The 15,109-nt window shown below is 48.5% G+C and overlaps 1 protein-coding gene across 1 annotated transcript in view; it reads left to right on the top strand.

Moving 5' to 3' along the window:
- The first annotated feature begins 6,463 nt into the window (after positions 1 to 6,463).
- Neto1 (neuropilin and tolloid like 1) overlaps positions 6,464 to 15,109 on the top strand; it is a 97,266-nt gene continuing 88,620 nt past the window's right edge. The window contains exons 1-3 of the mRNA XM_042693511.1: positions 6,464 to 6,737; positions 8,435 to 8,488; positions 8,769 to 8,906. Coding sequence (XP_042549445.1) covers positions 6,464 to 6,737; positions 8,435 to 8,488; positions 8,769 to 8,906 — 466 coding nt within the window. The remainder of the gene's footprint in view (positions 6,738 to 8,434; positions 8,489 to 8,768; positions 8,907 to 15,109) is intronic.

The following is a 15,109-nucleotide window of genomic DNA, read 5'->3' as shown; positions in this document are numbered from 1 at the left end:
AGCTAGAGCTAAGCTAAACCTAAATTGAAGAAGGAAAAACAACTATCAGAGACTTTGTTCAACTTTGAATGTTATAGAAATGCATAATCACATAATGTGTTTTCTGTAAGGAAGCCTGAACTGAGTTCTCTACTTGGCTCTTTAGAGTTAATTGCAATCCATTTGTTTTATTCCAATGTAAATTATGATCAGAAAATGATAAGATCTCCATGTTCTGTGTTTTATTTTAGTGAGACAATTTCTAAGTGTCTTTTTGTATATGTGGATATTCTTGCTTTCTTTACCAAATAAAATTTTCCTCAACCAAGAACAGTCTAACTCAATTTCGTGTTACATTTTTCTCTGATGTCCTCTCAAGTCTTCTTCTGGAAGATTATTTGAGACAATTGCTGACATATTCATATCCCAGAGAGTAATCAAAAATCTGGAAGTGCTCTCTGCAGTTAAGTGTGTGTGCCAGTATATAAATTGAGTTCCTTGCAGTAAAATAGATGCTTGGTTAGAGTGAGAATTATAATTTTAGGGAGAATCAATACACTTCATAATTTCTTAGTTTTGCAGTGGACAGCACAAAAACGATTAGTGTTGAGTAATTTCAGGGAGAAGACAAGAGCTGAATGAGTTGCTGTGCTTCTGTTAAAGTAAGGTCTGTTTTTAAGATATCTTAACAATGACCAGAATAAGCAGGAGCCCAGTGTACAGCGGTGGACTTTAAGAAAACACACATCATATTTCAATAATGCTTTAACAAAAACCCATGTCTTCTCCGTCTCCTCATTTCCCCACATTCTGCTCACAGTGACAGACTTTAATTTTATATTCAGTATTCCAGAAGAGCAGATTTTCTTTCCAAGCATCTCCATCCATATGTATGTTGTTATGAGTCCTTAGTTGTGTGCCTAAAATAAAAGACTATGAGTCAAAGGTATATACTGAGAATACATTATAAAAAATACTTATTGCTAAGGGTAACAAGAACTGTGTGTCATCCTTACAATAATGAGAGTTTTCTATGGAGAGAAAAATCATTTTGAAAGGATGGATTAGGATATACTTAAAAGTAATTTCTAGATAAATAAAAATAAGATATTGCATCTTAACTCCTTGTCTTGCTATCATTTATGCATCTCTTGATCTCTTACTCTATCATCTATCTGTTTACCTATTGTAATCTATCATTTGTCATCTATCATCTACCTATCATTTATCAACTGGCATCAGATTTTCATTCTTTCATTTATTGAAAGGTTTTTTTCCCTATTTTTCCTAGATCAGATTTTTAGGAAAGTTTTCAAAGTAATTTTTTCAAAGTAGAATTTGGTGTTGATATTATTATTGAGTGTATATGTCACAATTAATCCACCTTATAAAAGTAATACATGTTAATAAAAGTGAAAACATAACAAAAAAGAGTTGGGACTCTTTTCCAGATTAGTATAAGGGTTCAGATGGATTCAACATACCAACCATCTAACTTTACAAAGAAAATCTCTGAATATGACATGAAAGTGTTCCACTCTCTTCACTTGATTGGGGGAGGGGCTGATAGGGTGGCAGAGGCTGTCCTCAAACCCAGAATCCTCCTGCAATCACGGGCATGAATCAATATGTCCAACTTCCTACCTTCTTATTTCTTAACTTACTCTTTTGTTCTAATAACCAGAGGTACCATAAACATTCTTGATTTCCATACCTTTAGTCTTGTCTGTATTTTTATCTTATTGGGGAAGGGGGAAGCACAAAAATGGTGGGACAAAGGATGAACCAATTCAACAGTGAAACCCACTAGACACTCTGTTGGAAATGAGCTATACTGGGTGGGGGCCGGATCTGCAGGGAAAAACTGGAAGAGAATGAGAGAAATGTACTCACTACCTGACTCATGTAACTGTAACCCCTCTGTATGTCACCACAATAAAAAAAATTAAAATCTAAAAAAAAAAAGTACAATTTAGTTGAGACAAAGGACAAAGGGCAAACCAATAAAACAGCAATACTTACAAGACACTATGTTGGAAATGATCTGTTCAACTTGAGGAGGTGGGCAGAGGAAAAGTGGGAGAAAAATGAGGGAGGGGGTACAATTTCGACAAATGTAACCACTCTGTACATCACCTTGACAATAAAAGTAAATTAAAAAATAAATACAATTTAGTTCTTCGCCTCTCTTCATTAATTCTAGAGCAATGTCTAAACTGAAGACTCTTCAGTTTGCTTAGAAGAGTTTTAAGATTAAGATTCTGTTAATCTTAAAATTAATCTATCTGTTAAATTAACAGTTTGATTAACTGGACCTTAGTATCTGTCATCAAAAAGTATAAAAACAACCTAGGCATTGCATATCAAAAAATACTGGCTAAAATTCATTGAATTAGGAAGTGCTATGAAAATGAATGCTCACTTGAAGCTGATGTTTGGCTAGCTAACTCAGGTATTAATTCTTCACAATTGTGAGATGACCTGTTTAGTTTAAATGTAAAATTTCAAAAATGTTAACCTATTTCATATTGACTTCTTCTTCCGTTAGGATACATTTACAAGTGGCTGATAAAAATTATTTCATCAGTATTAAGTTCGATCTCTGATTATTTGATTATTGCAGATGATTTTCAAGAACACCATTTGCAAGTGAATTGTTTCTTAACAAATGTTTGATAAAATAATGCTCTGACTGGACTATTGAGGAGTTAATAAAAAGGAAAAGTCAATCATGTACATCTCATCACATTAAGATGTTAGCTACTTCACTAACAATAAATATATAGACAATGTATGGAATGTATTAGCAGTAGTTTTCATTATTTTCTAACAACATCTCTTTTAGCAATAGTCAAACTTTACTGTTGTCAGAACTGCAGATGAAATTACTGGAGAAGCCATAACGGACCTAGAGCTGTATTGTATTGTGTAGAAAATTCCACGCACCTCGACAGCCACATGCATTGGAATTGGAAGAGCAAGGGCTATCTTACACCAACCAGTTCAGTGACGGTTTTGTCAACTATTCCTTCCTTCTCGGTATCATGAAGGTAAGGCTTAACAAACACCGATACTTACTTGGGTCCAAAAAACTGGAATTGTGCGTCTTTTTCCATTGAATCACTGTTTTAATTCTAATCGTGGGAAACTATTGCACAGCCCCCTCGCCTGGAGCAGCCGAGGTGACTCCTACACAAGATCAGCTTATCGCTGTCCCTTCCAAATTACCCACATCTGGTCATTTGGCCATTTGCGTTCCAATCATCTTGGAGAAGCTGAACGTTTTCAATTTCTTTCTTTGTGTCTCAGAAAGGAGCAATTTTTGTTCCCCTCTTGGTGAGGTACTTACCAGTGCTGAAGCAGTAGGGCGTTCAAGTGTTAATGTGCACCGGTGTGTGTGTGTGTGTGTGTGTGTGTGTGCAAAGGGAGTGGAATCTCCAAGGAAGAGATGACACCCACACCCTAAGGGGACCACGGGAAGAGCAATGGCCCCAGGAACCGCCCCAGCTGGGTCTCAGAGGAGCACCCCTCCAGGGAGGTGTGGTTCAGGAAGTGAACGTTCAGGGTGGGCGAAGAATCCCAGAGATGTCCCCTGGCAAGAGAATTTGACTGTGAACAAAGACACAGACCAAGGTTGGCATTCTTTCTACTGGGAGTTTCCCTTCCTCAGTTTCCCCTCCCGCACCTCCTGAGATCAGAACCACCGGTCTAGAACAATTTGTGATGGCCACTTCTTTGGCTGGGGTTCTCAACTCCTGTCTGTGTCTTGGGCAAAAAGAGCTCCTGGAAAGAGGAGGGAAGGACGGAGGGATGGACCTGGGGCTGGAAGGGCAGACAGACAGCGGCCCTCGCGCTGTGTTCCCGATATGGATGCATGCAGGACACCTCTCCAAAACGTCGTCGTTTCCTTGAATAATCGTACTCGTGTCAAGATGGCTCGCGTGGGATGTGACAAATTAATGACCACCACTCCTCGGGACGGTTCGGTTCTTCCAGTCCACCATCATCCCTAGTTGCCATCAGTCAAATGCCCCCCAGCGGCTCCTCTTGGGAGGCGGCCTGGGCCGCTCCACACTGCCTGGGTTCTCAGAACTCAGCTCTGCACCCCCAAGTCCCACTCCGGGACTCCCTGAACCCCGCGCGCCCCCCGCTCGCGCCCCACCCGGGGCCCGGCCCCCCCCACGCGCTCCCCACTCCGGGGCCCGGCGGGCCCCCCCCCCGCGTACCCCACTCCAGGCCCGGGCGCCCCCCCCCCGCGCGGTCACGGGGCCGAGGCCGCCGCCGCTGAGCGCCGTGGCTAGGACACGCGTGGGCGGACGCGCCCCGTTTCCGCAGATGTCCGCCCGGGACTGGGAGCGGCTTTCTGGTCTCTGGCTGCGTTGACAGCACAGCTGGGCCGAGATGGCGGGCGGAGTGTGCTCGCAGTGACACACACGCACACACACTCGCACACTTGGTCACTTTCATTCCTCTGTTAAGGACTTCCTCTCTGAGACCCGGGCGCAGATGCGGCACCAGACTCCAGGCGGCCGCTGCGCCCGCACCCAGGGCGTCTTGGGTGATGATGAGATCGTTACCTCCCTATTCTCCCCCACCGCCCGCTCACCCAGGAGCCAGGCTGGGGGGCCCGGGCGAGGCCGGGCCCTGCCCTGCCCCTGCCTGGGCTGCAGGCTCACGGAGGGGCCCTGGGACCCCGCCCCAGCGCCTCTCCGGGGTTGTATCTGCTGCCCGGCTTGCCCTGGTCTGGCCTTTGGGCACGAGCCTGCCTTCCTCCTGGGGTTTCGGGGTCCCCCACTCCTCACCGCCTGCTCCCGGGAGCGCAGCGGGACTGGGCGGCTGGAGGTTCCGGGTCCTAGGCGCAGCGCGGGATGCGGGCCCCGGGCCGCCTGTGCGCGCGAGGCCCCGCCGACGCGTGGGGGCGCGGCCACTGACCACAGCGGGAGGCTGGGGGTGTGCACTGTTGGGCACCGCGGGGGAGCGGCTCCCCCACCCGACGCCCCCTCCCCGCGGCGTGGCTCCAGCTTCAGGCTCATCCCAGCCCTTCTTCCCCCTCGGCGGCCGGCGGTGCTCCGGGCCCCACGCGCGGGGTGGGGCGGCGCGGGGCGGGGAGCGGCGCTCGGCTTCCAGGCGCTTTCCTTCCCACACTTGGAGACCCGGGAGCGGTGAAATTCGAGAGCGCGCGAGCCCGGGGCCCCGTGCGCCCAGCCGCGCGGTGCGCGCGACCCCCGGACAGGGAAACTTTTCAGCCGGCGCCGTCCTCTCCGCCCCGTGCGCTGGCGGCCGGGTCCCCGCGAAGCCCTCTCGGTGGGCCGGGGGCTGTCCTCCCCCCTCCCCGGCGTCCCGCAGACGCAGGGCTGGGGGGCGATCGCCATGGGGGGACTTCAAAAGTAAACAAACCACGCGGGCTAGGGAGCGGACGCGGCAGGTCCCGCTCCGGAGAGGCGCGGGCAGAGGGGGTGCGGGGCCGTTCTCCCCCCCCACCCCCCCGCCGGTGCTCCCCACTCCCCGCCCCGAGCCCCGGCTCTGGGGTTGGCCAAGCGGCGGACCTCCCTCCCGCCCGCCCCTGCTCCGGGTTGGCGAAGCTGCTGATCCATTCCCCCCCTCCCCGCCCCTGCTCCGGCTCGGGAGCGCCCCCCTCCCCGCCCCTGCTCCGGCTCAGAAGCCCCCCCTCCCCGTCCCCGGCGCCGCGCCGTCCTTGCCGCCGCCCCATTCCACCGCGCACCAGCGCTAGGGCGCGGGCCGCGGGCCGCCTGCGTCCACCCGGCTTTGGAGGGGGGTCCTGGGCGAGGCCAGCGGCGCCCGCGGGGGTGACCCCACCGCCCCCTCCCCGCTCCTCCCCGCCCGCCCTCCTCCATCCCCCGCCCGGACGCCCACCCACCCCGCCGCGCGGAGGCGGCGCGCGGAGCCCGCGAGCCCATGACGGACCCCGCGGTGCCGCCTGCCGAGCCTGCGCGCCCTCGCCCAGGGCTGGCGCCGGGAGGGCGGCTGCGAGCGGCCGCGCGCGGTCGATGAGCCCGGGCGCTGGGCGAGCCCGGCCGCCTCCCCCGCCGCCGCCCGGCCGCCCCGTCGCTGCCGTCGGTGGGGCCCGGCCGCCCCCACCCCGCCTCGCCTCGCGCCGCCCCGGCTGCCCCGGCCCCGGGCGCCCGAGCTCGGCCCGCGCCCGCCGCGGGGATGCGGGCAGGAGGCCGCCCGGGCCAGCGCAGCGCGCCGCGGCGTGGACGCCGGCTTCGCGGCGCTGAGGCCCCGCGCCAGCCCGCGGCGTGGACGCCGGCTTCGCGGCGCTGAGGCCCCGCGCCCCCGGGCGGAGCAGCGGCGCGGCGGGGCCGGCCGCGGCGTGCGGGCTCGGGGCTGCCCGCGCCCACCCCGGCTCGCGGATTGCCACGCCTCGGGACCCCCTCGTCTTCCCCCGCGCCACCGACGCACCCCGACTCTAGATGGAATTCGTGCAGCCCGGAGTCTCTGGTGTAACGCACAGACATGGTCTATGGACGCCGTGTGCTTCTCAGTGAGTGTTTCCCGCCCGGCCGCGGGTTCGCGCCCGGCCCGGCGCCGCGGGACCCCCGACCCCGACCCTGCAGCGCCCGCCCCGCAGGCCGGGGAGAACTTTCCGTCCTGCCGCAGCCCGCGGGAGCCGGGCGCCGTGGGGACCCAGAGTCCGCGGAGCGGGGTGCGGCGGGGAGCGGGGGGTTCCCACTCGGGCGAACCCCGAGTCCAGGGTGGGGGACACGAGGACCCCGAGGGCGGGGTCTTCCGGTTCCGTGGGCGTTTCGGGCGCCCCTGAACCCAGGGCTGCCCTTCACACTCCTGTCTGCCCTGGGGTGTCGCGGGGCCGGCAGGCGGAGGGGACAGCCGCGGGGGGAGGGGGCGGAGCCGCCTGGCCGGCCCGGAGGTGCGTGCGTGGCCCCCCAGCTCCGGTGGGGCTCGTGGGAGTCCAGGGGCAGAGGCCAGGGGGAGCCAGGGCACGCTGGGGTGTCGGCGGTCACGTGCACGCGTGAGAGTGTGCGAGTGCATGTGTGAGTGTGCATGTGCGAATGAGTGTGTGTGTGAGTACATGTGCGAGTGTGAGTGTGCATGTGTGTGAGCATGTATGAGTGTATGTGAGTGTGCGAGTCTGAGTGATGTGTGAGTGTGCGTGTGTGTGAATGCATGTGAGTGTGAGTGTGCATGTGTGTGCATGTGTGAGTGTGAGTGTGCATGTGAGTGTGCATGTGTGAGTATGCATGTGAGTGTGCGTGCGCGTGGGGGGTAGAATGGCAGGCTGCGATGTTTCCCCTTGTTCTTCTTGTGAGTTAGACGCATAACCAGGGCAGCGGCGAGCTGTCTGTCTGTCTGTCTGTCTGCCTGCCTGCCTGCCTGCCTGCCTGTCTGTCTGTCTGCCTGCCTGCCTGTCTGTCTGTCTGTCTGTCTGTCTGTCTGTCTGTCTGACAGGCAGAGGCAGGGAGTGGATGGGATCATCTCTCCCAGTCCCAGTCCAGAGCAGCCTAGGTTGCACCTGCCACCCCGGCGGGCGTCTGGCCCTCGGAAACCATGCTAGACTGTGTCCTGCCCTCTTCTCACATCTGTGTGACCTGCCACGGGGGAGAGTCTTCTTTTTTATGTAATTGAGCAGCACAGTAAACAACAGAACAGGGGGAAGTGCAGGAGTGTTGTAGTTTCAGGCTGTCTGATCACGTTGAGGAAATGAAAGCCCAGGAGTAAAGCAGGCTTTTGGAGTCCAGTGGCCTTTCAGGTTTCTTGGGAAACCACCGACTGGCACGAAGGGTTCGGTGGGTGCTTCTAGAAATCACTTTTCCCAAATCGTCTCCCACTTCCGGATAATCCTGAATAGCAAAACCAGCGTTAAGGTTAGAAAGGGCAAAATTCACAGCCTAGAAAGTTCTCCGGTTGGGGTCTGCTTCCTGGTTGTAAGCAATGTTCTCAGGCTGCTTACCACCCACAACACCATCATTGGTCCTCTCCCCTCCCCTCCCCCGCCGGTCGGCATCTGCTGACATGCTTATGTGGAAAAAATGCAGCCACATGGCAGTGTGTTCAGATCTGTCCTGGGGGTCTTTCTCATGGTGTACTCCCTGTTTTGCTCTTTTGTTTCTCCCCCCTCCCCCCTCCCCCCCCCTCTTTCTTGGGAGATCTGGCCAAAGCCTTTGCCAAAAGTAGTTAAATAGCAGTGAGCATCTTGAAGTCTGGCTGTGGAGTGTTTGGCACTAGCAGAGGACAATGAATGTGGTCTCCATCCAGAGTTTGGGTCTCATCCACTCCGGATGGTGCTTCCTTAAGGGGCACTCAGATTCCCCTTTGGACATTTTGAATTCGTTTGTGCAAGCTCTGAGTCAACAATGACCAAAATAAGCTGCTTTGGTATCATTTTATGTTTGAATTTGGTTGTGCTCATAGAGATGTAGGAGTTGGTCGTTTGGATGTGTGTTGCTTCTCTCTAATCTTTCTGTTTCTGTTTCAGTTGTAGCAAGTTTAATCATCCTTCATCTGTCTGGAGCAACGAAGAAAGGAACAGGTGTGTTTCTCTGGAAAAAAAAATAATGTTGGTGGAAGACCTGCAATTACTTTGGCATTTCCTTATATCCATAGTCCTTATTTCCTTATTTCCCATATTCCTAACATGATGTCCACATATTCTGGAATATAGAGAATATAATTCATTGGTTTTGATCAGGAGAGCATTGCAAAATTAATTTACTAATGGATGTTAGAAGAATGTCCTCCCTACTTTGAGTACTATAGAAAATTGGCTGGGGTTCCTTTTCAATTTTGTTGTGTTTTGTTTGGCTTCACAGAAAAGCAAACCACCTCAGAAACTCAGAAGTCAGTGCAGTGTGGAACATGGACAAAGCATGCAGAGGGAGGAGTCTTCACCTCTCCCAACTACCCCAGCAAGTACCCCCCTGACCGGGAGTGCGTGTATATCATAGAAGGTACGGAGAGAGGGAGCGGCTGGGCCAATGCCTGGCCACCTCTGGGCTTTGGATGGGCAGTGAACACAGGCACAATATAAAAATTGGCTTGGGAGACAGTGGACATTACTATGACTGTGTGAAGTAAATGACTGTAAAATCTCAGATCAGGGCAGTTACTGAAATTATTAGTAATGCGTTGTGAACCAACCACTTCTGGGAAATACAAACAAGCCAACAATTTAAGGGCTTCTTTTTTCGTGGCTGATTTAGTTGAATGACAGTTCTACAGTCATAGCATAGATGTGTAGTTGTTATACTATTGCCAACTGGATATTGGTATAAGAAGCCCTTATTTAAATGCATGTAACAGTAATCACCATAACCTTTCCACTTATTCTTGCCTTTAATGGTTCAAAACAACAAAAACACATGAATGTCCAAGTTGGATCTGTAATATGTTTTCTCACTATTGTTCGGAAAGAAAATGCCTTGTTTTGGTTGAAGTGACCTTATTGCATTTGTAAGTCATTGCCAGGGTCCTAATTTATGATGCTTTCTTTCATCATTTTTTCTCTCTGCAACTTGAAGGATAAATAGTGCTGGAAAGAGATCCCCTCTCTTTGAACATTTGCCATTTCTACTAACCTTGAGAAATGGCTCTGTTAAATATAGCTTTTAAAAATATATGAACATTTGTTCTAGTGACAAAACTGCTCAATATTTTAAGTGTTCGTGCCAGATAACCTAGAACTCTTGTTTGTCTCTTGGTGCACACATACTTTTGCAGACAAAGCTACCTTTGTAGAAGAATCTATGTTTGTTACCTATGTTTGCAAGCCCAGAACACTGACACCAGTCAGGTCTCTCATAGAGAAAGGCTCTGCTTCTCAGGTTTTATGAATCTCCATTTCAGAACAATTCTTTTTCTCATCATAATTTTTGAATCAAGAATCTCTTCCTCTTACCATGCTTAAAGAAGAACATTTAGCAAAGATAAGCCAACTACATAAGCTGCTGTTTGAAAGGATAAAGCAAACAAGTCCCTGGAGCTCTGACAGTTTATATTGATAGAAAAGAAAATTGAAATATGTCATTTCTAGGCTGAAATCAGTTCTTCTTTTTTTAATCAAGTGAGTAGCACGTAGCTGACATTTATACATAACAAATAGGATACATTGTAAATTTTGGAAGAATCTAAATATGTTGAGACATTAGATCACAGCAAATGGATTTTTTTTATTTTATTAATTAGGAAACTGAGGCAGAGTGACCAGTCATCTTATGTTCATAATATCAACCATATTTCAAAACATGATTAAGCAAATGTGGTACATATATATAATAGTTTTACTCTCATCTATTAGAAGAAAAATAGACCATTTGCATGGAAATTGTGGAAGCTAGATCTAAAATACAAGCCTGCCTTATGACATACATAGAGTTATGTGCATATATACAAAAATAGGTTGACTGAAAGGTGGTATATGTAAGGGAGAAGTCCAGTAGTGTAACTGTTCTTGCCAGCTAATGAACCCTTTAATGAAATGTATGCCAGGAAGTTGAAGTATGTTGGAAGGAGGAAGGGTGAACAAATACGGTCATTATATTCAATGTACTCTGTAAAACTGAGAGAGTTGTCTTAAAATTCTGAATTGTTCAAAATATAAAATTGTTTATTCAGTTCTTGATTTCAAAGATTAACTCAGAACAAAATTTTGAATGTAGATTATCTTTTTGCATGAATTTCAGGGGCATTTGAAAGTATTGATGAACGTTGATGGTTGCAGTTTGCGTATGTCCTCATGATCATGCATATATTCTCATTTACTTGTGTTTAGCTCTAGGATTAAGATAAATAACTGTGTGGAAATAAATAGCACCTTCCCGTTAACCTGTTTCTAAATTCTTTTTTAAAAAACTCCGTTTACTTGTGTAACAAGTACTGAATAACTGTTCTTCTAGGTACAGAGTAGAAGTCCTGGAGCAGTGCTTAAAATATGGCCTGGAAACTCAGGTCCTTTCAGTAAATAATAGAAAGAGAACAAGATTGGCAAAGGATGGCTGGGATAGGAAGACGAAAGAAAAGACCATGAGGGAGGGATGTTAGCTTTCCTGTTTTGCTTAGGGATAACTGACAGTTATTTATTTTGATTAGGAATACTGAAAGAAAAGAACATAAGCTATAGAAAAAAAAGCCAAGCAAAAAATAGCAACACCCTGAACTAAAGTAAGTGGCTCTGGTCATGGAGCCATTGAAAGAAGTGGAAAGCATTTAAGAAAGTGCATTTTAAGTGACTGGAGGTGAGAGGAGAGACTAGAACCATCTCATGACCACTCCAGGAAAGGAGGAAGGTGCTTGGTAAGATGCCTGGCAGCAGATAAGACGTGACGGTGGGGAAAGGGCCTCAGAGAAAAGACAATGTGTTGTTCAATTTGGGCATTATTGGAGATGTCTCCCGGGGAGACAGTGGGGTAAATCTGTACTGGCCATGTAGATGGATAGGGCAGAAATGGAGAGGAGGCTATTGAGATGTTGAACTGTGTTTCAACTCATGAAAGTATAGATGCATGGCATGGGCCGTTCCCTGGAATTGGCACTTAGTTGATCTTAAGTAGACCTTCAGGAGTCATTAGATTTTTTTTCTTTTTTTCTTGGAAGTGGGGGTTGAATTCAGGACCTCCAGGTTGCTGACAGGCGCTCCACTATTGAACCAAGTCTCCAGCCCTATTTTGCATGGATCAAGAGTCTTACTCTTTATTTGGGCTCATGCTTGGACCACAATTCTCCTACTTTAAACTCCCTCCCACAGCTGAGCTGATGGGTGCCTGCTACCAGGCACAGTTTCTTCCATTGGGATGAAATCTTGTGAAAGTTTTTAAGCAGTCTCGCCTCAAACTACAATCCTTCTTACCCCAGCTTTCTGTATAGATGGCACTAAAGGCATAATCCATCACCACCAGCTAGAGAATCATTAGGTCTTAATTGTACCACACTGACAAGCCTATGCCAACACAGCATACTGGCTCTAGGCTTGAGGAGGGAGGATGTGGACTAGATTTCTAGAAAGTAATAGAGAGGGACGGGCCACGGAGTAAAGCCACAGACTAGAACCAGAAGCCTGGGAGTTGGGGGGAAGAATGGGGTCAAGGCTGTGCCGGCATCTGATGGAGATGGAGTTTAGAGAAGCGAGAGCTGCTCGAGTGTCCACTGTCACAGCAAAGAAGAATAAGGTAAAAACTGGAAGTAGGGGGAGGGGTGAGGCAGCTGAAAGGCGGTTGGCACGGAGATGAGCAGTGTCACTAAGCAGACAGTGGGCCGCACGCCCTGAGGAGTCTGTGGGACCAAAGTGACAGGCCCATCTTTCCATTCTTTGCCTTTTTCTTTCTTGCAGCATTCAGTGTACATGTTTATCTTTAAAAAGAATGGCTTGCTTAGTAGGAGAAAAAGAAGGTAAACTGCAAGTAGAAGAGAGGGAGAGAGAGGGAGAAAAGAACGAGGGAGAGGGAGAGAACGAGGGAGAACGAGGGAGAGGGAGAGAGGGAGAAAAGAACGAGGGAGAGGGAGAGAACGAGGGAGAATGAGGGAGAAAGAGAGAACGAGGGAGAAGGAGGGAGAGGGAGAGAGAGGGAGGTGGTCAGCTCGCTTGAGCTCAGGCAGGTTGTGGTAAAGAAGATAGCGAAGGGGAGGATTCTTGAATGGATTTCAGGAGGGCCTAAAACTCCCGTGACTTGGGGAAATAAGCCGTAGGTATACACCCTCTCTCTGTAAAAGTGCTCATGGTGCACAGCAGGGACAAAGGTTTTCGAAGAGACAGAGCTCTAAAGGGAACCTAAGTTGTAGATCAAAGTCAGCGTGGGGAAACTTCGAAGGACGGAGGGCAGCTTGAAGCGGGGAGAAGGGAAGGCTCAGATGTCAGAATCAGGATGCTTCCATCTCTGCCACAACTGCCTGATGTTCTATCCACAAGAAGCACATGGAATAGTTAGTTTGAAAAAGTTAATTACTACCCCCTGAAATTCAGCTAATAGAATTTTCAGAGGTGGGTATATATGTAACACATGTAAACCTAAGTAACAAATGGAAAGGAAAAATAAATGATCTGCACAGAATGTGACATACCGAAAGTTCGAATGATGATAGGGTCCCAGAATAGGCAAAGAGAGGTTGATGTGCAGAAGTTGGGCTGAAACTGAATGGCGGGGGATGTGGAGGAAAGGCTAATGGAATCCATGCGGGACAGCCAGGCGTCTTCTGCTCAGGGAAGCTGCACATTGAGGACAGACAGATTTCTAAGTGATGTAGCAGTCGGCTGACTGATCTCCTTGCTTTTCCCTTCTAAACAGATCCATGATCTATACCTGAAAGCGATTCCATGTTCTGAAATAATCTTTCCTGTTTTGTCATAAACATATCATTTTGGCTTAACATAGAGGAGATAACCAAGCAAACACACTGTGTTGTTGGAATAATGCATACAGATGATTTATTTAGTAATTGATACATACATAGGACTAATAACCATTTGCCCTTTGTCTTCTAGACTAATACACTAGGGAAGAAAATGTGATTTTTCGAGGTAAATTTTTGGAATATTTTAAAATTTGCAGATAAGTTAATGGTAAACCCTACAAATTTGTCATCATCTACTATATCAACCAACCTTTGTGGCACACATTAATTTCAAATAAACTGGGGCTGGGAAGGTAGCTCAGTGGTAGAGTGCTTGCCTTGCACGCATGAGGCCCTGGGTTTGATTCCTCAGCACCCCATAAGCAAAAAGAAAAAGCCGGAAGTGGCGCTGTGGCTCAAGTGGAAGAGCACTAGCCTTGAGCTGAAGAGCTGAGGGACAGTGCCCAGGCCCAGAGTTCAGGCCCCATGACCGTACCCCGCAAAAAATAAAAAATTCAAATAAAATGACCTAATCTTCCTTAGAAAGACCTATCAATGTCCCTTTTCAATGTCTAATGAGCATATTTTTACAGAGTAAGATAATTCATAGAATAATCTTTGAATTTTACTTCTACACTTGATGAGCAATAGGATTAAATTTTATTCCAAGACTCTCCAACTTAGAAGCCTCTGTACACTTTAGAAATCCATGCATGTAAAGCCTTAGCTTTGAGTTTATTAAGGGTGATAATCAGTATGTATTTAGGAAGCAGCGGGGCATAGACAGTCTTTGAGAGAAGATGCTGAGCACATAAGCAGCAGGCTGTGCTGTGGTCATCTTAACTATCAATTTTCTGGAAGGGATTGTGCTCTGAAGAGAGGGCCAAGTAGCCTGGAAGCTCTCTGAGGACTCCTCATGACAGGGGGTCACTGGGTTGATAAATTTGTACTGAGGTACGATGTTATGGGTGTTTTGGAGTATTGTGGCTGAATATAACAAGATTTGGACTGCCTTTGGAAATGGTGACAGAAGATCATGCACACCCATACTCAGAGTAGATCTTAGCTCAGAAGGCTTCTCCAATGATATCTTAGCTTTAAAAGGGGCTTTGAAGATACATTGACTCATCATCCTCGCAAAATGTTTTCTGAAATCCTCAGCAACAAGGCCCATATTAAGGGGGCCTGGGCACTGTCCCTGTGCTTCTTTTGCTCAAGGCTAGTGCTCTACCACTTGAACCACAGCACCATTTTTTCCATTTATGTGGTACCAAGGGCTTCATGCATGCCAGGCAAGCACTCTACCACTGAGTTACCTTCCCAGCCCCAGGAGGAGGTTACTTTAGACAAGACCTTCCTGGATAAAGATGAGCTAAATTGAAGGTACATAGATATTCAAGGAAGCAAGCAAGAGTGGGCATGCCAGCATGGCAGGTGGTCTTAGAGAACACAGCTTGCATCCTTGATGTCTGTGGTATTAGGACCCTCTAGGCTCTTGTATGTCAGGTGCACCCATCACTGGCCAGCAGCAAATAGAGAAATGCTGATGTTCCCATTAGATTGACGTGATCAGATTTGTCATCTGGACAAATTACTCAAGATACCTTTGCATGGATACATACATCTAATCAGGACACCTGACTGCAACTCCATGAATGACTGTGTGCTTCCATTCTGAATAGTTCTCTAGTGCTTTGGGATACAGTAAAAGAGAACAGTTTCTCTCCACTTTATAATCTGGTATCAGTCAGTTCTGTGTTAGATATCGAAACAGTTGTTTTTTAAATCACAGTAATGTTTTGTGCAATACCACCAGCTTTAAGGATCACCT

Source organism: Dipodomys spectabilis, unplaced genomic scaffold, assembly GCF_019054845.1.
Source record: "Dipodomys spectabilis isolate Male_0828 unplaced genomic scaffold, ASM1905484v1 ptg000169l, whole genome shotgun sequence".
NCBI classification, from domain to species: Eukaryota; Metazoa; Chordata; class Mammalia; order Rodentia; family Heteromyidae; genus Dipodomys; species Dipodomys spectabilis.
This window is presented reverse-complemented; position numbering and strand designations above follow the sequence as displayed.